This window comes from Sprattus sprattus, assembly GCF_963457725.1.
Source record: "Sprattus sprattus genome assembly, chromosome: 12".
NCBI classification, from domain to species: domain Eukaryota; kingdom Metazoa; phylum Chordata; class Actinopteri; order Clupeiformes; family Clupeidae; genus Sprattus; species Sprattus sprattus.
In genome coordinates, this window is record NC_137910.1 from 21,456,595 (window position 1) to 21,480,085 (window position 23,491).

General features: G+C 42.9%; 1 protein-coding gene across 1 annotated transcript in view; it reads left to right on the forward strand.

Annotated features, from left to right (window-relative positions):
• Nucleotides 1–9,568: 9,568 nt before the first annotated feature.
• Nucleotides 9,569–23,491, forward strand: part of sptlc3 (serine palmitoyltransferase, long chain base subunit 3) — a gene marked incomplete at both ends in the record, with an annotated part of 27,859 nt that continues 13,936 nt past the window's right edge. Inside the window, 6 exons of the mRNA XM_080848277.1 lie at nucleotides 9,569–9,679; nucleotides 10,346–10,537; nucleotides 11,877–12,031; nucleotides 12,267–12,415; nucleotides 15,955–16,079; nucleotides 17,053–17,146. Coding sequence (XP_080704403.1) covers nucleotides 9,569–9,679; nucleotides 10,346–10,537; nucleotides 11,877–12,031; nucleotides 12,267–12,415; nucleotides 15,955–16,079; nucleotides 17,053–17,146 — 826 coding nt within the window. The remainder of the gene's footprint in view (nucleotides 9,680–10,345; nucleotides 10,538–11,876; nucleotides 12,032–12,266; nucleotides 12,416–15,954; nucleotides 16,080–17,052; nucleotides 17,147–23,491) is intronic.

The following is a 23,491-nucleotide window of genomic DNA, read 5'->3' on the forward strand; positions in this document are numbered from 1 at the left end:
CTGGGCCGGTGATTAAACAGGATGGAGGACCTCAGGGGTCACCTGCCAACTCGCCAGGTGACAAGCTCCCTCTGCCAGCCTCCTCCTGATCCCACAGAGGTCAGACGCATTGAGGTCCCTCTGCGCTGGGTGCCAGATGTTTCGTGTCACCCCCTTCGCTTTTTTTTCTTCCCCGGCTCATCAGACACCAGCCACCTGAAAAACATGGAGGTATCGATCCACACTGTTAGCTGTCACAGTTTTCCGGTGTGTCGAAAACTCCAAATATTGCCTTTTTCTAAAGAGCTGTTCAATATTGCATGCAGCTTGTAGGCTTTGTGTTTTGTAAGCTTGGCTTAGACTGGTGAAACAAGATGTTGGCTGACCCACTCACAATGGTGCAGTTCTAACTCTGTTTTTTCCCATAGTGGTGAATGTGTGCCAAATTGACCCAAGGCACTGCTAGACAATGTATCCCGCTTCGCAGTAATACAATTGCCAGTTTCATCAGCTGTCAAACATGACTGGGTGCATTAACATACATGTACACGCCAGGATAAGTTTGTTTTTCTGTTTTGCTGCTTGCCTGTGTGCATCCTGTAATAAATCTTAGGCTCTAGCCAGCAAGATGCACCATACATATATTATCTTGGTTGTTTGTTGTTGTTTCTGAATGTATGCACAGATGTTTGTTTTTGTATTGTATGTACTTGTATTGTGTGTGTGCTGTACGTGACAGACACTCTGTTTTGTGACTGATGCTCAGCATCTAAGAAAAGCCCCCCATTGTTACATCACAGTGCCCCACAAAGGGCATGAAGACCACCAATCCTTCCCTTTGATTTCCTGTCTGTTCCTCCAAGATTTCTAAAGGGCATTAGTAATAACAGCCGCAAGCCCAGAAATGTTTTCTATGGCCCTTTATGTGCTGCTGTGGCGGTGGAAGATGCCAAGGCGATTAGAAAGAAGGACTTTAAGATAGCCTCACAGTGAGAAGCAAGGCTGCTCTGACTGATCCAACTTTCAAATCTCTTTTAAAGTATGAAAGACAGACACATCAGCCTGGGTGAGACACCCTTAGGTCTCCAATAAAGCTGTAAGAGAGGAGGAGAGAGATTGTGGGGGAGAGAGAGACACACAGAGAGAGGGAGAAAGGGGGAGAGATAGAGAGGGAGAGAGAAAGAGAGAGAGAGAAAGCCACTCTTATTGGCACACCTTGGTTCCCAGCACTGAGGTAAACAGGGAGATTTTCAAATGCAGAGGATGCTTCTTGGGCTTTGCTGTTTCTTTGACTGGATTGAGGGAGCACTGCAGACAGGCTGGAGAAGCCATCTGAGGTGAGCAGGATGAGGAGATGGCAGGTGGAGCACTGATGCACGCCCCTTTCGAAGAGACACACCACACAGTCTATTTTTTCCCCAGCAGTAAACACTAAGTGCACATCATTAATGGGACCAACATTAGCCTGGTGGCAAGGTTTGTTAAACTGATAAATAGATTTCTTTGTTTTCCTTTAGTGTTGATGACACTAACAGGTCTGCCTAGGCAAGATTTTTTGTAAAAGAACATTTTTAATTAGGATGCTGAGTGCCAACACATCTCTCTTTTCTCCCAGCACCATATACTAAGATAATCATCCTAGATTGTGAGTGATTGGAGCACAATAGAGGGAAACATTAACCTCGCTCAATATAACCCTCAGCACTATCCGTACCCCTGGCGCTCATCCCTGTCCCCTTTGCTCCTCTTAAAGCGATTTATGCCTCGGACCAGATGGGCTTCATACCGGGCCTTTCACTGTTTTACGACTCCTTCCCTCCCCCATAACCGGCTCCAGCAGGTGAGCAAACAGGAGCCCTCAAAACTCCGATGCTTTGGCCACCGAAAACAGCCATCTGTCCTGCCAGGCTCCCTTGTGTGTGTGCGCACGCCCTGACCCTGGGGGCCATGCATCACCTGGGGGGACGACAGGTCCAGTGTCACCAGCCTCCCGTTACAGAGAGCGGCAGGCTCCGGAGCTAAGCCCTGCGCCTTATTTATGGGTGTAGTCGGGGACGGGAAACAGTCATTACCACCAGGGGCTGTGGCATCCGTCAGCGCTGAGGCCCACGGAGATTGAATGTCAGGGGAGGGGATGCAGTGAGCTAGGAGGTGGTGAGGAAACAAACGACTTCTTTCCCCACTGGCAAAAGCACCAGGGAGTCATCATTGGGAACGAGCAGACAGGGTGATCAGGCAACATCACCTGCTCACTTACCACACAACCATCTCACAGGGAACAAATAAACAAAACCCTCCCCTAAAGCATACCTACGGCACATTTCCTTCTAAGTGTTTACATTTCACATGTCCTTTTGCAATAACAGTACACATACATTTACGAAGAGCATTCACACACGTGCCCCAGGCGACGATGACATCCATTTCCCAGTCAAACTGAGGAATTAACTCTCCAGATACTTAGTTGAAAATAGAAGGAGGACCGAAATGAAGTAAATGCAACTGGTCCTTCAACCAAGCAGTTTGTAAGTACATCTGGCTGGACCAGGCCACAGCACATGGCAGCAAGATGTGCAATAGTTTGGTGATCACAAGCAGACCAAGCCAGTCTTGCAGGTGGCTGCCAGGGGGATGTCACTGTTTTAATGCAATCAGAGTCGAAAAAAACCTACACCAACCACCTACTACACGTCACAGGCTGCTTCCCTTAATTTAACTTCCTGGCCTTGTCACTTATTGGAATGGAAAATGCCATGCCATGGATTGGCACACTTAATTTACCAAGCCTAAAGGAATTATAAACCCAGGCATGAGTGATGTGTGCATCTGGAGGGACGGAGGACTTGAGTCTGGGGCTGAGATCGGCATGCTTTGATAACAGGTCGCTGGTGATGAAATAGCTGTGCTGTGAAGAACTTTTTGTGATTGACAGAGAATGTGTAAGAGGCAATCAGGGATAAAAGAGACGAATGAGGGAAGGAGGGAGAGAGGGAAGGCAGAGAGAGATAGAAAGACAGAGAGAGAGGGAAAAAGCTCAGGACATCTTTGGATATTCCCCCAAGCTTTCATTAGTGAAGGCAGCTCTTTTGAGCTGGGTGGAAGTAAATGATGTGTTCGTCTTAAGTGAGTTACAGTATCTGGAGAACTTAATTAGGGTCGAGGCAGAGAAAGGGGAAGCTAAGAGAGCCACCTGACCCTCTCACCGTGTGGGGAGCACAGATAGGATAAGCCTCCTCGGCTCGGCCATGTGTGTGTGTGTGTGTGTGTGTGCCGTCCCTTCTTTTTTATCTCTCTCCCCTTTCTCTCTGTCTGTTCCTCTGTCTCTCCCTCTCTTTATGTTTCCTCTCACTGTGTGTCCCCTATATTGTCGTGTTTTTTCCTCCTGCTTCTCAGTGCCATCACTCTCGATCCTCCCTCTCTCTCTCTCACTATCTCTCTCTCTCTCATGTGTGTGTATGTGTTTCATCTGTCTCTTTCTCTCTCTTGCGCTCTCTCGACTTGTGTGTGTGTATATATGTGTTTCATCTGTTTGTCTCCTTCTCTCTCTCTCTCTCCCTCTCTCTCTCTTTTGACAGGTAGAGGGCAACCCCCCCTCTCCATCCCCTACCCTCTCTTCTTGTGGAGAGACAGCTCTGAGGCATATATCTAGCGCCTGGACCCCTGTAGTCCAGCAAAGCTACTCAAAATGAGCCACACGACAGCCACCACAACCCCACAGCTCCAGTAGTACAAACATCGCACCAGAACAAAATGTTCTGTGTCTGGCAAGATCAGGTCATTTCCCACAATACATTTGGACATAAGAAAATATAACCTATCCTATTGCAGTGTGTGTGTGTGTGTGTGTGTGGGGGGAGTTGACTTTCATTTCTGCATCAAGTCCCTCACGTTGTACAAAATGTACTGCACTTCAATAGAGACAGCCTTTACTGATGCTATCTTTGGTCTGCAGTGTCAGATGATGGTATATGCATTTATGAATAAAGCCTTTATGTTCCTTACTCAGTTGTTTTCCCAATCTCTCTGTAATGGATTTCAACATGGTCTTGGTTAAATCTAGCGTTAGCCTCGGCTTTTACCATTTTCCATTATGTAATTTAAAACACTCACTCACTCACTAAAACACATACACACACACACACACACACACACACACACACATACACACACACACACACACACACACACACACACACACACAAACACACACACACACACAAATGTCATTATTAAATTAATAAATCAATGAATAAACCACCTCTTAATATGCCATATCTTTTTTTTAATCCCATTTGAAAAAAATCTGCTTTTCACTTTTTATGTTTCATTTTAAGCCTAAAGATGCAGAGCAGAAAATCAGGTCAAAGCAGAATGATGAAGAAATGAAGTGATTTAATGGCCCCACAGGGCAAACACAAATATAGAACGCCATTATGACTGGCCTCTCCCAGGACAAAGTGACAAGACCCTCAACCATAAACACACTTTTAGGCTCAGTCTGTGTGTGGTGTACATATCTTTCCAACAGCTTGTACGTATGTGTGTGTGTGTGTGTGTGTGTGTGTGTGTGTGTGTGTGTGTGTGTGTGTGTGTGTGCTGTGTGTGTGTGTGTGTGTGTGTGTGTGTGTGTGTGTGTGTGTGTGTGTGTGCATCTGTCTGGGGGGGGAGGGGGCAATCACTTCAGCAATGAAGTCCATGAGACTGCCGAGTGTTAAAGAGAGTGGCTTAATAGCTAAACTTTCATGTCTACATGTCAGCTTCCCCACACCCTAACGTGCTGTCAATATACTCCTTTCAACCACTAGGTGGTGGGCCAACTCTTTTCCTGCCAAGTACAAATAAAACATGCTCACATATTACAAACTGAAACAGTAATAACTTGAGTACATCAAAAATGTTTCTGTTACTAACTTACTTATCAAGACCTTACTAACTGCCTCTTGTACTTTCTGCTAAAGCATATGATATGATCAAATTGTCTTTGCCAGTGTACCATAATGTCCACATGCTTGGAAAATGAACAGTACAAATATCACTCAGAACAGTATTATATAAACACCTTTATTCACCCATCTTGGATCATACACGGTTATATATAACTCATAAATGTAAAGATATTGGTTATGGCCACCCATACATTGGATTTATCAACATATACATATGTTCACACTATTGGAAGAAAGGGAGGCTTTATCATGAAGGCAGCACCCAAGACGGTCTCATGCAGGGATCGATCATGACTCTGCTTCTCTACTGGTTGCTCAGAGAGCTTATCGTCTCCGTCCCAGGTACGGCTCACCCACACAGCCTGCTCTCACTCACATCGGTTTGTTTAAAGGCAATAGCTTAGCTATGTTTCAGAAAGCCTGTTCATTTCACCCTCAATCAGGCGGCCCTGAACAGCAGGGGTTAAAAGAGGTGCTCTAACCTCTTTGAGAAAGTAAAGCAGCTGTCCCTATCACTTGCACAACTCGAGGTATGAAAGGCTTTTTTTTTTTTTAAAGGGGGGGAACCGTACACACAGAATTGATGGAAAAACAAGCTTCAAAATGTTGCAAAACATAAGAGGGATGCCTTGAAGTTGTGAAATTGTACTTTTCCCTGTAGGATTTGGCGCATTTGTATTATCATCAAACAGAAATCTCCCTCTGACTTTAAACGCGCAGACTTTAGTGTGTTTGATGCAGAGCTCATTGCAGCCATCTTGTGCTCTCAGCAGTTTGGGTATATCTGCTTTAAACACAGTCTCTCCTGGGTGCAAGTTTAAGCTTTGAAAAGCTATTGCCAAAAACTGCAGCTAACTGAAAGTAATACTGAGTGACATTGAAAATGTTAGGATCATAATGTAGCTGCTGATGAACCGCCACAAAAGGTATTCATACACTTCCCTTACATTCCATCTGTGACATTAAAGGGTTGCGCTCTGATATTCATATATAATAAATTGTAAGTAAAAAACAAGCCACGGGAATTAAAATAATAAATTAATTAATATGAAACGCTAATGTTGCTAATGAAGTCAGACAGATCTAGGCTATAATGGGTCCCAAAGCATCAGAGATGTACGGGTGGGAAATGGTGGATCGTCCCACACGGACACTCGGGGCCAGAGAAGGGCAGGAAGTAGGTTTTGGGGTGGTTATGGTTCCAGGCTACGCCCTCTTCTAATTAAGAGTGACAGAGGTACCCGCCGCTCAACAGTTCAGCTAGCCTCAGGCAAGGTTGGGCCCTACCCCCCCTCCCTACCCCACCTCCTCTTCCATGCACACGCTGCACAATCTTCCCGGCCTGCTTCCCTTCCTCCCTCTCTTTTCCCTCACCTTTCTTCCTATACGTTCAGTTCACCCTGAAGTACTGTGCATGTGTGTGACATTGACATGTGTTCCATTCATCTCGTGTTCCCTTCATGTCCTCATCTCTCTCCATTCTGACTGCCAGCTTCCCTCGCTTCTACAACAGGTTTATCTGGCAACGTAAGGGCCCCTCAGAGAGCACTCACGCAATGTTTCACTAATTGCCGACGGCATGTGTCATCTCATAGGACTCCAGTGCACTCAATCAAGTCATCATACGACCAGCCATCAAAGAGGCGTCAGCACTGCACTGGTCCTAAGACAAGGGGAAAGCAACTGGGAACTGTAACCAGTCGGGGTGGAGTGCTGGAACGGTGGAGGAATGATTGCCAGTGTTTCAGGAGGACAGAGACGAGCAGTGAAGCTCAGCTGATAAAGTGAGGTTTTTATATGAGCCGAAGGCTGGAGTCAGTGATGCAGTGTCTCTCAGTAGCTGTACACAAACAGGCAGGTGGGGGTTGTCCTGATCCCACATGTACACAGATGTACAGTTCATTCCAAAACAAAAAGCTTAGAACTTATAAATAACACCTGTGAAATCAATATCTGTGTCAATTAAAATGTGTGAGGTGAAACCAGTCTAGTCATAACGTGTGTAAGCTACTTCATTCGTGTTGGAATATTAGGTGTGTCTTTCTTGTATTGGGAATGTAAGTCTGTATTAGACAATGTTACGTACTGGTAAGTACAGAAGGTGGCATCTGCCTGTGCAGGATGCTGTTTGGTCATGCACATTTATACACTTCGCAATTTCCTGTCCTTCACTTTTGTCATCAGTTTATGTTTAAATTTGCCTGTTCACATCTCTCTTTCGTATGAGATCCTTTTCACTATCACAATATTTCATGCATATATTTTAGGTCCTTAAACCACTATTGGGAGCGCCATTTGCATTGGCCCTGTAAGAACAAATGTGATTATTTAGAAGGACAAAGTGTCATGTCTCTGTGAGGCTCTGCACTGATGACTCATCATCAGAAATGCAATGACATGTTAGAGGAACTGACTCACTTGCACAAGGAAAAAAAGCCAGGGAACACTTTAAAGGTGTAGTCCTCGTTCCTGGCAAAAGATTGTTGATTTTTGAACTCAACAGCCAATCAGGCACACCCATACTGTCAGTGCTCCTGAGGCAATGTTGTTGATTGGCTGGGATGTTGTATTGCTTAGCCACTTTGTTTATCTATTTACAGAGCTAGGTCTGTGTTCGAATAGCAGAGGGCAGCTGGTTTTTGAAAGTCAGCGACAACTTAAATCAAAAACTTTATCAACTTAAACTATTTAGCACAATGGAGATGCTGGGGCAATCTCTCTCAGTCTTCATGCATACCCTCAAGCCAGAAACCTAAGCTGGTCTGACTGCCCAGACAGGCATTTCACACTTACAAAAAAGCCACAACACCTATTTTTCTTTGGAAAATTGTGTCACAGGTAAGAATGTCACAGGTGAGTATGTCACAGGTGGCTATGCAATGCATGCCAGCAATGGAGTGCGGGTTTGAATGGGGCTGGAATGAAAATGCTGTATATAGTGTGTGGGTTCACATATTTACTACATATATAAAATTGTGATTTTATTGTGAATGACCGTGTACAGCTATTTACAGCCAACAGCAGGGATATAGTGGATTTAAAGAGATTGCTACACTGGTGCAATAAAACTTCTTTGTTGAAGCAAGCACTAGTTGCAACAAATCTATCAGAGACACTATCCCTGTGGGGTTGCCTGAAAAAGCTTTATATCCCCTTCCATTCTTGATAGGGTTGGATTGAAGCTAGACACTCACAAGGCAGTGTGCAGATGTGGGGACAGATTTGGCACCTTTGTCTGACTGGGGACCTCCGGGTGAGGCTCAGGTTCGGGAGCTGCTACTGGCGTCAGGTCCTGTCCCTCGTGGGCCTGGACCTCTGAGGGCTGTGCTTGAGTTTGATGGCACTTGGCCAGTGTGGAAAATGGCAACTGGCCAGAAGGATAGACGAGAAAACCATTATCATGTGAAAACAACAACGCAAAGTAGTCATTAAAAGCCATTTCAGCTACTTGTTTTCACGAGATGGCCTACAGTTATGTGTCATTTAAAGGATGTCAGTTCTCTCCTAGTACTTAAAAACTGTATTCCAAGTAAGCCTTGAGTTTTGTCCATTTGATCCTGTGATATATTTGCTTGTGTAGGATGCATGTGCTTGTAGTCATTACTATTTTGGAGTGTATGGCTGTATATATGTACATTTGATCAATAAAATGTAACAATAAATGTGGCTTAAGGGCCTAAGAATCTGAACAGGAGCACACGCGCCGTTTACTACCAGTGATCCTATCGCTGCTCATCTACAGTCATTCATGTCCCACACACATTTTTCCTTTCAAGCTTGTATTCACTTTACTGTAAACACTTCCGCATTTTGAGGCCTCATATATCATCTTGCTGACACATTTGTTTTTGCCATTTATCTGAATTGATCGCAAATGTCTCACATAAACACACCTTAAAATGAGCAGTAGCTACATCATGTTATATTCTTATCTGCCTAACCCACTTATCTATGACAAGACTCGCCAACGCCTCCACTGTTTGCACAGCCACAGCATAGAGGTTGCTTGTGTCGAACCCTTAAACAAAATAAGTTCTCCTGAGGTGAAATTCAACCACTCTTCAATTAGTCTCACTAAAGTGCTCAGACTTGGAAGGTGTAACAACCTGTCGCGGGAAGGGTGGCGGTAGTAGCAATGCAATGCAAACTGAAGTCTTCGTGACCCTACAGACAACTACCTTTACATTCGCCTCTCTACCGTCATCGCGTGAGTTACGGCGAAGTCAGGTGTAACATCAGCGACAAATGGTGTTAGCATGTGAACTTCATGCACTTGTCTGTGTTCCAATCTGGTCATCCATATCAAATATGCGGAGCAGACAACTGTGGTAAAGGTGATTTAACTTTCGTTTATCCAGTCGTTTCTGTGACTTAACACGAAAGAGGATCGTTTAGCAGCAATGGAGAAGTGAAACTTGGTCGTGGCTTATTTAACACACCCTTTTTGTTCTGTCGCATCAAACTGACACAGTCAACTTCTTCTTTATATTCTGTGCTCTTTGCTAAAAAGTGTCTTAAATTGACCGTAGGTCAGCGTAACAACAACACGGCAAACCCTACGGTATTCATCTACCCAATTAACCGGTTTCATGTACGCTTAAGGAAAAGCACTTCCGTGATCTCCCACACACAACACTGAAGACATGGCGAGGACAGCTGACCTCGCCCAGAATGGACATGTAAGGCATGTACTGAACCAAGACAACGTGAGAAATACTGCAACAACGAAAAATGGATATCACAATAAAAATGTGGTAAGAGAAAACATCACTCATTTCCCATATTGTTTTAAAATGAGTACAGAAAACTTGTGTGACTATGTATATGCACTGTGGATATTGAACATGCGGATCTTGATGTTGTGTAGCACATCATGAGTCATGGTGAAGTATTGTAAGGAGTTGTTACAGTAGTAAGCTAACCGGCCTGCTCCTCGACCACCGGAAATGTACCGATATGAATCGTCTGGCAGTAGGCTAGGTTATGTATACTTTCTATCTATTGTGTCAGTTTACTGAACACCTGTGCCTGATGAAAGAACAATAATACAAATTGCCTATATATAATCAAAGTTACCCATATAGTGCCTTCATTGATTTAACCATTAAATGTTACAGGCTCAGATATAAGCGTTACATGCTTTCCGTCATTAGCCTACTTGTAGAAGATGAAAGGATGTAGAGGATGGAGAGAGGTGTCATATCACTATTCTTCATTACAGGCCATTTTACTGAAGGCTATTCTCCAAATCTAAACAGATGTTCTTTGGAGAGAAACTGATCAGTGTTCTTTGAAACTGTTAATGTACTGTCTTTTTTTCTGTTAGAAACAGGTAATCACCTAATTATTGTGTAGGAGCATCTGTCCTCTGTGCTCTGGGTCATAATGACAAAATTAAATTACACCTGTTTATTTTGCAGAGAAATGGCACAGGAGCTGTCCCTCCGCCTCACCGGAGGGGAGAGGATTCCTTTGAACAGGCGCCGATGCATGTGGCCGTTCTCACCTACATCGGCTTCGGAATCGTCACCTTGTTTGGCTACTTCCGAGACTTCCTGCGGGCAGTTAGGCTGGAGAAATGCCATGTCGCCCAGGAACGGGATGAGCAAAAGGTAACAGCGATGCCCGCTTCACGTATGCACCTAATTACTATCAACAGGCTGTCTCAGGATTATGCAATTTTTTTCCTCATACTGAGAGGATTTTAAGTTGTGTTTCATAGTAGTTGCACTGACATTGCATTGCCCTGTTCAGTATGTCCTGTTGTCTGTTTTATTGGAGCACTGCAGTGGGAGGGTTGCCAGGACACCAGGCATTTAGCCTGCTTTGGGACCACACATAATTAGATCTCAGTGGGTTTTACTTGATTGTTGTAGCCCTGTCTCTAATCGGATATGTCACCCCTGGCATACGAAAACAACCCAGGTCTTTAGGCTACATTTTATGTTGACAATTTGCATACATTGCAGAATCCTGGTCTCAGTAGATTTCCGAATGTCTGGAGAGCGTCCCCCTGCTCTGTGTGATTGAGTGGGTCTCTCTCTGAGGCATCATCTACACTACATCATCGGTTGCTCACAGGCAGTAAAGTGTCAATCAGTGCTACTCTGTGTGTTTGCATAGTGATTGCTTGGACATGAAGCAAGGAAGGCACTGTAGGGTTTGTCTGCTTTCTGTGTTAAACTCAGTTTGCTTTATGAGTGGACCTCTAGGGGCTGAGCTTTGATGCGAGGTCTAAATGTGTCATGGCTTTGTCGTTACATAGCTCTGAGCCTGCCATTACAATAACAAAAGCCTTATTGAACTTCATTCAAATTTGTTTTCCATAGAGGCCCTACTGATTCTACTATGCTTTAAGCATGGTGGTGCACCAAGCTGTGTAGTACGTTTCTCAGGCACACTGTAGACATTGTTGCATGGTAAGTCTTTGCATTGTTATGTCATGGTTAAAGCCTAAGAGCTACAGGTATGTGACAAGATAATTACACAGTGGTGTGACTTGTGTATGAGGGGTATGCACTGCAATTTCCTGTCCCAGATGAAAGATGACCAACATGAAAGAATGATGGGGATGTGTTTGGTCGTGTCTCCAAAACAGCGGTCCTACATTGCACTGTGAGAGAGGTTCAGGAATGGCCGTTGTCACGGTCTTAACACCCAAATTCAAAACATTTGACTGCTGCTACGATCTACATCTATCGTCCAACCAAAACCGCATGAAATTACACACTGACCAATATGGCACTGGTGCCTAACCCACGAATCAGTTGTTATCATCGAACAGTCTACATACTTCAAACTTGGTGTTGAATCCAAGTTTATTAGATCCATGTTGCACAGTGTGGAATGCAATAAACTTATAAGATGGCTGAAATCTCTCAGTCTGTGGGAGCCTTTACACAATAAGATTCCATTGCCTACACAATATCTAACACTATGTCTGCTCCACAGGACTTTGTTCCTCTTTACCAAGATTTTGAGAACTTTTACACCCGAAACCTTTACATGAGGGTACGGGACAGTTGGAACCGACCCATCTGCAGTGTGCCAGGTCCTGTGTTTGACCTCATGGAGAGGGTGACCGATGACTACAACTGGACCTATAGGTATTTTCTTCTCTATGCACAATCATAGTTTTCTGCACAAAAGATTTAAAAGTTAAAATAAACAAGTAGATTCTCACAGTGTTTTAGACTATAAGTGTAACAATATTTTGACTGTCACAGTCATAATAAAGCTGGTTCTTTGTATTCAGAATAAAAAAGACAAGGTGTGCTTGCCATGAAAAGCTCAGTACAAACAAGATTGAAGTGACTATGGAATGTACTACTTTCCCCTCAGGCTGACTGGGAGAACCATAAAGAACGTCATAAACATGGGGTCCTACAACTACCTGGGCTTTGCCGAGAACAACGCTGATTTCTTGAGGACCGTGGCTGATAAAACCAATGAGTATGGGGTGGGGGTCTGCAGCACAAGACAGGAACTTGGTGAGTAATTGTAGTGGAACTACGACCTTCTGTAATGCACTCTCGTAAGCGTCATAAAGGGATGTGGTTTATCTGGAACACTTCAGCAGCACTTCAAAGTAAAAATGAAACCACTGTCTTTTGCGGTAGTTTGCACTTTTTAATCCATTACTAGAAATGTTTTCTGTTTTGCTTTTTGTTTTGGCTTCATAATGCAACAGCAAGCTTTGTGTTGCAAGAGTAGATTTTCCCCCTTGCATTGATCAAACTGTTTTGTTTTTTCCGATCAACGCAGTTATTATTGTCTAAATCAAATATATAGCAAGAATATTGAATTACTCTTCTTTGCCTTTCATGTGGGTTGAATAATTTAGCGGTTGCTGAATTATCTGAGTCTAAAGTTGGGATCATTACATGGTGACTGTTTGAAACAGGGGAAATAATATCAGTGTTTAAATGAGTGTTATGAAACTAGCAAAAAGAGGCCACATGCCAAATTTAGGTCCTCTGTGTAAGAAACATGAGAGACACTTTCTCTTCTCTGGTTCTGTTACTGCACTCATATCTAGCTGTCTGTTTAGCCCTTTTATCCGTCTCCATGTTATCATAACAAACATAATGAAGTGAAGCGGGACGATCTGCGTGTGCAAAATGATTCACATGTCTTTTTTTTTTCTTTCATTGACGCGTGTGTGTGAATGAAAGAAATCAAAAAGACACGTGATCAGTAGTGAAAGCGGTTATTGTCAGGGTACAAAATCCATCCGTTATTCTCTGGACTGATAGTTTTACAGTGTGCTCAACATCCTGGCCTGCCCTGCAATGTGTTCCTATTGTGTGTGTGCACACACACACAGACACATATATATTGTTACGGATCATTGCAGTCAGGGTGCAGACCCATGTAGACCCGGGTTCAAGGCTAGTTGTGCTGACTGCACTCTCCCTTCACTTCATTTATAGTGTAGACACAAGACGTCTCAATGCCTCAGTTCTATGCTCTAGACCTGACCCTCTATGACTATTCAGTGAGACTTTGTGTGTTGTCCCATCAAGGTTTCTTTCAGAGAGAACAATGTGGTCCAGTAGAAATCCCATTGTGCATTTATAGGTTTTGTGACTCAGACATCATGTGTGCGCTGTCAATCATTCACATGTGGGCCTGCATGATGATTAACAGAACGGCAAGTCAACAATACCGAATCCTCTTTTATTGACTTCCTTCACCTTTGCACATTTAGGACCACAATGTTGGAGCTCATGTATGAGTAACATTTTTTACAACATCGTTTTGAAAGTGACATATTTTAGCGAAGCTTTTGGCAACAATCCAATGACAGCGCGTTTAAAATCTGCTCTGATATCAAGGGAGTAACTGTGAAATTTTGCTGTGAACTGTGGAAATGCTTTCAAAAAATCGTGAAAATGGGGTTGCTCTATTCATGAAATAATACCATGAGCGTGTGTGTGTGTGTGTGTGTGTGTGTGTGTGTGTGTGTGTGTTTATGTCAGGGACTGTCCCCATTGCTAGTTTCGTCAGACAGCAATGCCACTTGCTAGACTGGTGACGGATTACCAGGGAACATTCCATAGACTGTTCTGCTCGATGGAATGATAGTGTCTCCAGATCAGCTGCTGATTCAGTACCGTATGCATTAAGAAGTAATCCCACAGTGGAGACTGAGCTGAAGGCCAAGTGTTTGCCAAAGGACTGTTGTGAGATCTATCTAATTTTGAGGGGATAATTATTGAGAAAGATCTGCCGTAGATGACAGAACCGATGGGAATGTTGTTATCGTTGCACTTCAGGTTCATTGAAATCACTGTACCCCTGAGAAGAAAGATATGAAAATCTGATACAGTAGATTTGTGGTGCGTTGAAGGAATGTTAATTCTATCGTGGAAAGGTCTTTCCACACTTTCTTTGTCACAAAAATCCACAGAAGTGGTTCTGCCTCTCAAGCTGAAATACAGTATCCATATCATGTTAGATTGCCAGGTTCATTGGTGCTCTAACGGAAATTAAGTTTGTAGTACATTGAGATTCTTCCTTCTAAAGTGTTGAAATGGTGTTTGAAGACTAAAGTGAATAGAGATTGGTGGTTCAGACTGGCGGATGTAAAAGTGTGATTTCATTTTGAAACTGCTCTTCCTGCCCATGTTGTCATGCACACTGTAAATAGTTCTCTTATGCCAAAGTGATCTTTCAACAGGAACCAAATGACCGTCATTTACTTATGTAGGTTGGTGTTTTCTAACTATTGGTAACAGAATTTCGGGTGGCGGCTTTTGTTGTCATTTGCACCGAGAACATGTGTGTTTCCTCGTCATTGAAAAGTTATGTGAAGTTGTTTTTAGACTTGAATCGATGAAAGTATGAAAGTATATCAACGGAATGTGCAAATTGAAAAGTATCCATATGTTTAATCAGAATTGGCTGAGAGAACCTTGGGTGTCTTTCTCTTAAACTCTCTTAAGCATGCTTTTGAAATGAATACTCGTTTTGCTCCAAATTCATTCTTATTTCTGTAAACCCAACTGGGTCATTAGACAGGTCTGAAAAGGTGTGCCGAAATAAAAAATGGGCCTGACAAGATTTCCCTCGTGAGTAAGAGTGGACCAGATCTCTAGGAGGCAGCTTGCAATCTAATCAATTTTTCAAAGTCAGGGGCTACAGTGCTCCAGTCGGACGGGAGAAAAGCCAATTGCTTTGGTCTAGTTGGCACCGTGAAACCATTCGATTGTGAGGAGGTGCTCCACTGTGGTTTCTGTGCTTTGACGAGCCCAAAGATCCAAAGCCAGGCAGTTTTAATCTAAACAAAGGTGCCAGAATGAGCCGAGAGAGTTGGGCAAATTCAAACTGAAGTGTTTGTAGTGGAACTGAAGTAGGAACCTAGGGGCAGGGAGTCCTGTTTTTAAATGGGCTGTGGATACGATACCATTTGAAAAATTGCTCTAGTTCTTGATCATGTTTTATTTTATTTTTTAAGTATTAATCTTATTATTATTTCATGTATATAACCAACCACTTCAATGCTGTGTTATACTGTTTGGGAACAGATGGGCCGTACTCAATCATCTGCTAGGCTGACTTATGCATTATTAATGCCCAGTAAAAGCATGTTGTACAATGATAACCTTTAGAAGACACTGTATGAATGTTAACTAGGAACAATGAGAGAGAGTATCTGTGAATGTAGTAGAATCACCACTATTCACTGATTACTAGTTACTGTTTGAATATCTGCTCATGAAAAAATCAAACATTTAAAGACAGACAGTGAGGGAGCTGACCCTTTCTGCTGGACTTGACCCAGGCAGAAGTGTCAGACAGACAAATAAACAACAAACAAACAAATAGGCAACTCTCCATGTGCAAGGCAGGAGGTAACAGGATGATATGCTCCTAACACGCTTGTCAAGTCGAGTTGAGGCTTAAAATATAAGGTGTTGCTGGCATAGTTCTCTCTCACCTTAGTTCCCTTTGCTGTGCCCTCACCTGACCCTGCCATGGTTTCTGATCTTTCCTTTTCCGTTTCCTTTCTTTCTCACCTGTGCAGGTAACCTGAGCATCCACGAGGAGCTAGAGAAACTTGTGGCTGAATTCCTGGGGGTGGAGTCTGCTTTGACCTTTGGAATGGGCTTCGCCACAAATTCCATGAACATTCCAGCACTTGTCGGCAAGGTATGTTTTCTTTTAAGTGCACTCCGCTTTTTAGTTCTGAGTCACTGCAACTGTGCGGCTTATTCGCATCCAGCTCCACCGGTGCGGCTCATTAAGTGTGTGTAGCAAAGGTCCCTATGCTTCTCCAAGGGCCTCAGGGTAAATCATAAGCACCACAACATGTAAAAGGGGAAATAAACAAAGACACATTCATTATTATTCTAATTAAAGCAAGCAGTAGCTGAAGGGCTGGGGTGACTGTGGACAGCATATGACTGGGGGAGGGCACCGTCGGGAAGGGGAGTCTACAGTTGGGGGCGGGGGGGGGGACCAGTTTATGGCATGTGTTTGTGTGCCCTCTGCTGTTGGCACACAGACCTACTTAACAGCGCAATGGTGGCACAGAGTAGCTCAGTAGCAGATTTAATCAGACAGAGGGGTGGGATGGAGGGTAGAGGATGGAGACAGGGGTGCCCGAGGCAGGGTAGTTTAAGTGATGGGGAAGCAGAGGGAGGAGAGGGAGGGAGGGAGAGAGAGAGAGACAGGGGTGCGTTGCCCAGAGGATGCCGATTAAACTCCAGCCCCATGGATGCTCTCTGCCCTCCCCATCCTGCCCCGCACCCCCAGAGGCGATAGCAGGGCAGGAGGCCATCTGAAGCCCCCGTGCAGGGCAGATTGAGTGTGACAGCTGCTGTTATTGTTGGGACAGGCCAAGCAGCCTAAGGGCCAGGCTCAGAAGCCCTGCCATTGAGAGGCATTCATCAGGGTGCCCTCACCAGTTCGATAAGGCCTCACAAGACCAGCGCACTAGAACAAGCAGTATCTTGCAGAGAAACACCTGTTCTCAGTTTGTTGCATTTCCTTTTATTGTAGCCAGGGAAAAGACTGATTATTCACTTTGTGTGGACTGCCTACGCCTGCAGACCTATCTGTACTCAGCACTGTGTGGTGTTATGGAAGGTTTTTCTGATATTCACTCTGGTCGTGTTCACAGGGTTGCCTTATCTTGAGTGACGAACTCAACCATGCGTCTCTCGTCTTGGGAGCCAGGTTGTCTGGGGCGATGATACGAGTGTTCAAGCACAACAGTAAGTACAACCACTGCTTCATGGGTGAAATACTTGAAATAGCAGCCTATTATGGTGTTCTTTGGCTGCCATTCTTTGCACAATGTGTATGTGTTCACAATATCAGAGGCATTTGTATCTGGGTCAGCAGGCTAACATTCTAAGGGTACAATGGTAAAAAAGCAATATAAGGTGTTGTCATTTGAAGGTTTATGCTGGTGACGGATAGAAGTTAATTCCATTTTATTTTCGACAGCTAATTTTTTTGTTTACTAACTATATGTTGATTCTTACCTCTATTAGTTTAGAGGTAGGGTGCTAACACCAGGCTATGGGTAGTGGATTGCTTATTTTATTGCTTGGATTAGGTATTTTGTGGCTGGCATGTTGTAAAACGTTCAATTTGGAAACCATTTTATCACACACCATTATATTATGCTCTACTAGGTAAGCCTATGAGCTCCTTTTGGAGATACTCTGTGAACTGCTTGCCCGAATCGTAGATCCACTCAAAAAGAAGCAGAGCTGGTCCCCTGGTACATAGTGGCGGATATGATCATGTCCACATTTTCATCATCATCATCATCATCATCATATGGTTCAGTCAGTATTTCTTTGGCGGTGGCGGCCCCACTGATGACCAGCTTGGGAGGCTGTTAGTGTTTATTTCAGAGGTGCTGTGCGGTGCATTGATCTGGATCAGAGGGAATGAATAGAGCTACTGTCATTCCTTTCTCTCCTGGTGGGTCACATCTAAAAATGCTTGACTCAATCGGAACAGATTTACTGGCAAGCAGATAGATTACAATGAAGGTGAATCAGTGGTTCCTCTAAAAGATTTAAGGAATATTTCTGACAAACCGCACCTCCGCCAATGTTATGAGAGATAACAAGCAACTGAGTAGGTGTGGGTATCAGCTGGGCTGTAAGACACACCTGCATGCCTTCAACGCAGATACAGTTACCAAAACACCAGAGGTACTAGAATAACCAACAAGGCAAGTCAAGTCAGCTTTATTTGTATAGCATTAGACAAGAATTAGAGGGGATAAAAGGAAATGAACACCTAAAACAAATAATACGTAGAAAGAATAAAAGACAATAACAGAAGAATTAAAACTAAAAACCTAATAAAAGCGCTAAATTAAAAGTAAAGGAGATAAAGTGGAAAATAAATAGATAAACCCAAACATAAAAAAGGGAATGCCGGTGTGTAAAAGTGTGTTTTTAGCCTAGTTTTAAAATCTCAAGGCCAGTGTTTAAAATCTCAAGGCCAGTGTGAAGAACTCTGTGTAGAGTCTCATTGCTATTGAGCCGTAAACATGCACAAACATATGTTGAACACATACTCCTAGTGAAACATGTTGACACTGAGATTGAGTCTCCTTCAGACACAAACGTCTATAAAATTTGACTGCCCATCCCACAAAAGCTTAGTGGAGGTCACACCGCCTCTGGTGTGCCATCAGAAATGTCCTTGATGCCTGTGGAGCACCTGGAGGACATGAAACCTACTCCAGTCTGAATACTAACGGGTTATAAAGCTAATACCTTTAATGGCATCACTGGAGTGGCTCTATCCATTTGAATTAGTGATCGGGGAGCAGCTCTCCACAGGTCTTTCCCCACATCTTGGGTGGATTCCCCTGCACCAGCCTGTGACGGTGTTGACACTGAAGATTATACACAGGACACTGAAGTGTCGGGATCCTCAGGCATCTGTATTCATATCTGTGTCCACAAAATACATGTTCAGATAATAACGAAGAAGTAAATGATGTTTCCCCTCTTCTTGTGAAATACTTGGCCGAAATCCAGACAGAAAACGCACACAGAGATCACACCACTCTTACAAAATAAGATTACATGCTGCGTTTCGACATGTCTATAAGCCTTTCTGTCTCCTAGCGCCTCCTAAGTCTTAATGAGGTCAAACAGATATAACAACTCACCTGTTCCCAATGGACTTCCTTGTTTTGAAATATTAGTGCTCTGTTATATGTGACTATATGTCTCCATTGGGCCATGTCATTACCCATTATAATATTTAATACACCCTAAATTTCCATGACAAAATATGCTTGTAAAGTGGTGGTGTTTTGATACTGCATGGCTGGAAAACACATTTTAGGATAAGTTGAGTTGATGTGATCATATACTAAATTCTGACCTCCTTTTCATGTAATCCACGATTATGGGCTGTCTCCGATATGTCAGAGATGTCAACATTTTGTCATCAATATAAATTATTTTCTTTTATGCATGTGGCATTCCCAGAACACCTGTTTGTAATAAATGTGCCACAGCTATAACGTATAAGTCACACAGACTACTTGACATGTTATTTCTTCCATATGGATGATCAGTGGAGGTCGTGAGCACTTACTGTCATCTATGGACATGTGGTCCTCAGTTAGCCGTCTGCCTCTAGTTATCCATCAAGCAAATTATAGAGCAGGGGACCTGAATGCCCTCGTTTCATCGCACAGGCTGGTAAGATGTGGCCATTTTCTGTCTGCCAGCCTGGCCTCAGAACACATTCTATTCACCCTTTCTTTATACATACTCAGAAGGTACACTGTCAAACACACAGGACCCTAAGTTACACACAGCAAAGACATTTTTAAAGTAACATTATGCAATAATTTAACCTTAAAATAACCGCTTCAAAATCGTTTTGGTGGTACACTGACTTGCAATACGGAGAATGGAGTCTGTGCCACTGCCACAGCCCGCCTTGTGCGCCCGGTATTGCACTATGTAACCTTGGGATACAGGGCACATGACTTCTCGCGAGAACTACGTAATGCTTTATTATGGCACCAACTCATGCAACAACAGCTAGACACATGCACTAGCTATAAGAGGGAGCTACTGCTGGATTCACTGTATGGACATCATGGCAGAGGCGATGAAGAAACCGAAGAAGATGTTGTCATAGGATAGGAAGAGAAAAAAGAGAGAGTTCCCAAGGAAAGGACCGAACAAGTAACCAAGCAAGTCAGATGCCGATCTGGCCTTCTTTTTTGTTGGACTACGCAGTAATAACTTATTAGATGTCTTGCTATGTCTTGTGTTGCACTGACTTGATGTTTGGATGTGTCAGGAAAGTTGTCGACTCGCTAGTTTTTATCATAAACATCCCTGCCAATGTTATTTGTGAAAGAAATTGACGTAGGCTGTAACTTTATTGTTGTCATCCCGGTCTCACTGAGAGTTTGTAGTTTTTCCAGATGCCCAAATACATCTACCTGTCTTGTCTCAGGCTAGCATCCAAATAAATTCATCTTGCATCAAAAAGTTTGACCAGTCAATAAGCCAATTTTCAACCTTGAAAAACCTACCACAGCTAGCTGATGCCACTGTCCAATGTATATTAAAGCAGCACAACGGATCAATAGCTATTCGCTAAAGGTATGCTAGCAGCTAAAACTAACTAAATCTCTTGAAATGTGCTGACTTTGACATTATGACAAACTAGTTACTCAACGACTGTCCTTACACAGTCAAACATCAAGCAAGTGCAACACAAGACAAAGCAAGACGGCAAATAAGCTACTTACTAGATCGGCAGAAAGTAAACAAGTCAGGCCGGCGGGCTGCGGCAGGCAAAACTACAGAATGCAGTTATATGCCTATGGACCCTCGTATGGCAATGGCACGGAGGCGATTCTCCATATTAAAAGTCATTGTAGCGGCCCAATTTTTTTTTAAGCTGTTATTTTAAGGTTAAACTGCTTATCCTAACCCTAATCCTGAAGTATAATTGTTGCATAATGGGGCTTTAAGTATGTTGCCAACAACATTTTGTTAGATTACACATTCAAATGCTTAAAAAAAACAACGTTTAAAGGGTGGAAGCAGCAGTATTTCAGCTAAATGGAAATTTGTGTTAGCGCTCATCTTCGATGTCACAATAAATAAAACTATGAGGAGTCATATCTGTGTAAAATCTTGAGATATTACTCTATGTTGTCAGTCTACATGCTTTGCCATTGTCTTTGCCGGTTCCATATCCTTCAGCTTTTCAACATGTACACCTGTACACTGTTCATCAGGGGCTCCATTGCAAAAAATACAGGCACCTTCGAAGGTGGACCAATGCCTCATTTTGGTGTGTCTGATGAAAGAGGATTTTTTTTTGGTGGAATGTAAACTGCCACTTCCTCCTTTGAAATTTAACCTGCATCTTGATTTGCAATGTCTCCCGGGCGCATTTAACCTAATCTCTGCAAAGCATGATGGCATAACATTGACGACTCAGTTACTGAATTGACTGATCATTTACTCATAGTGTTGTGCAAGAAACTTCGTCATCATAGAGGTAGTCTACAGTAATAATGATTCAATGACTGCATGATGTAGAAGACCAGAAACAGTAAGCCCTTTCAGAAGTTTTCTAATATATTTTCAATCTTTGCTTGGTTTATTTTACCATTTGGGATTATTCACTGGATATGGAATATAACTAGTGTTTTAATAGATGTCCTTGAAATTTTTACATTTTCATTGATGTCTTTTGTTTCCTGGAAATTATTCAGTTATCGCTAGTCACTCCATTTCAAGAATTGTCATTGTGGGATCAATACTTTTCTTGTGTTTGTCTGTTGGAGTGTGGCTGGGACTTTTTTTGCCGTTATAATGAGTATGTCGTTAGTTTGCAAGAAAATGCTGTAAAGACGACCTTGATGTTTTTGGTTTATCAATTGATAAGCGCATATACAGGGTGTTCTTTTCTCCACAGCATAAGCAGTAACAGGACTTTATTCCCCTAAATAAATTAGACTACCCATCCCTACTAATCCCTTCACTTACCTTTCTACTATATTCTACGTGAATCATTTCCCTAATATCTTATCGTAGCTTGATTTAATGTTTGTTTAATAGGCCCATAAGGGAGAGGCACAGGCCTAATGATATGCACAGGCCTATGGCATAGGCACTAAGGTCTCTTGGACTTGAACAAAACAAATGATAAACTTGTCACCACAGCACATGTCAGAATTCCTGTTGATATAATTGGCTCAAAAAACAGGATTTCAATGTCTCACCCACAAATTAATATGCCGTTTCAACTGTCCCGCAAAGGCTTCCCGCTACTCTTGCATCCTATGTGCATACTATGAGTGCATACACGCAAATAACTATCCTTCGCAACTCCTCCCTTTGATGTTGCACCATTTGCAGACTTTCATTACGTCACACGCTTAACACACAGCTAGTTGCCCTTTCAAATTATAGCCCATTGCATATTAATACAACTTGTAGCTTTGAAGAATTTTCTCTTTACAACTTGTTTCAACTTGCAGCTTTGAATAAGTAGATTTTTCAAATTCATCAGGGTTTTAAATATCCTAGAGATAGAGAAAGGGTCATACAAGATTGTCGTTGCCATGTTGAATGAATGTAAAAAAAAAAAAAAAACATTATATGGATCTAGTGGAGCCTGTCAAATTGATTATGAGCATTTTGTTTTCTATGGCATCCTGCTTAAACAGTGCTTGGGAGTGCATTGGCTGAGATTGCATATATATGAAACGATATATACAAGAACAAACACTTCACTAAAGGCCAGTGGAAGGGCCAGTGGCTAGGTATGAAGGAGCCCTTTTATCCATCCCTCTGAGGGCGGAACAAATGAGACGATGCAGTGCATGAAACCTAGGGACTCAGATCTGAGCTGACAGGTACAAGCAGGTTTAGTCGAGGGGTCGCCACAGCGGGCCCTTAGGAACGACCCCTGGGAGTCGAGGCAGCAGCATTACCACCTGACCTGGAAACAGACACACACCTCACCCATTCGCCATGGAAAAAAAGCATGCACACCCAAGACTGTACGGTACCTGAGTCACTGACTCAAAGCTCAGAGCTGCACCTTTTATGACCCATTTAACAAACTTCTCCCACCTTCGTAAAAAATCAATACCTGTGTCGTCATGGTTGAATGAAAAGGGAGAGCTCATAACATTTTCATCCTGTCATTACGATATAGGCCATTATGCTTTTAGTTCTGCGTTAATAATTAAAATCTATGCTTAACGATGGTTATTCAGTTTAATATGTAAATATATATGCATGGCTCAATCACCTAAGAGTGAAGAGGAGTTCACACTGCCGTAAAACTTTGTGATTAGTTAAGCATTGCTAGGTGGCTTTTTTATTTGAGGGGGATTTGAAAGGTAAACATTAATCAAGGCAGGGCTGCCTTCATTTCCTGTTTTTGCTCCTGATAGAGTGCTCTGAAACGCTGCAGACTTTATTCAATTGTCTCCCTAAATGAAGACAAATGAATGTTATTCCGTATTTGGAGGAGTCTTTTTTTGTATTCTAATAATGCAGTATAATTATGATTATGAACAATATTTA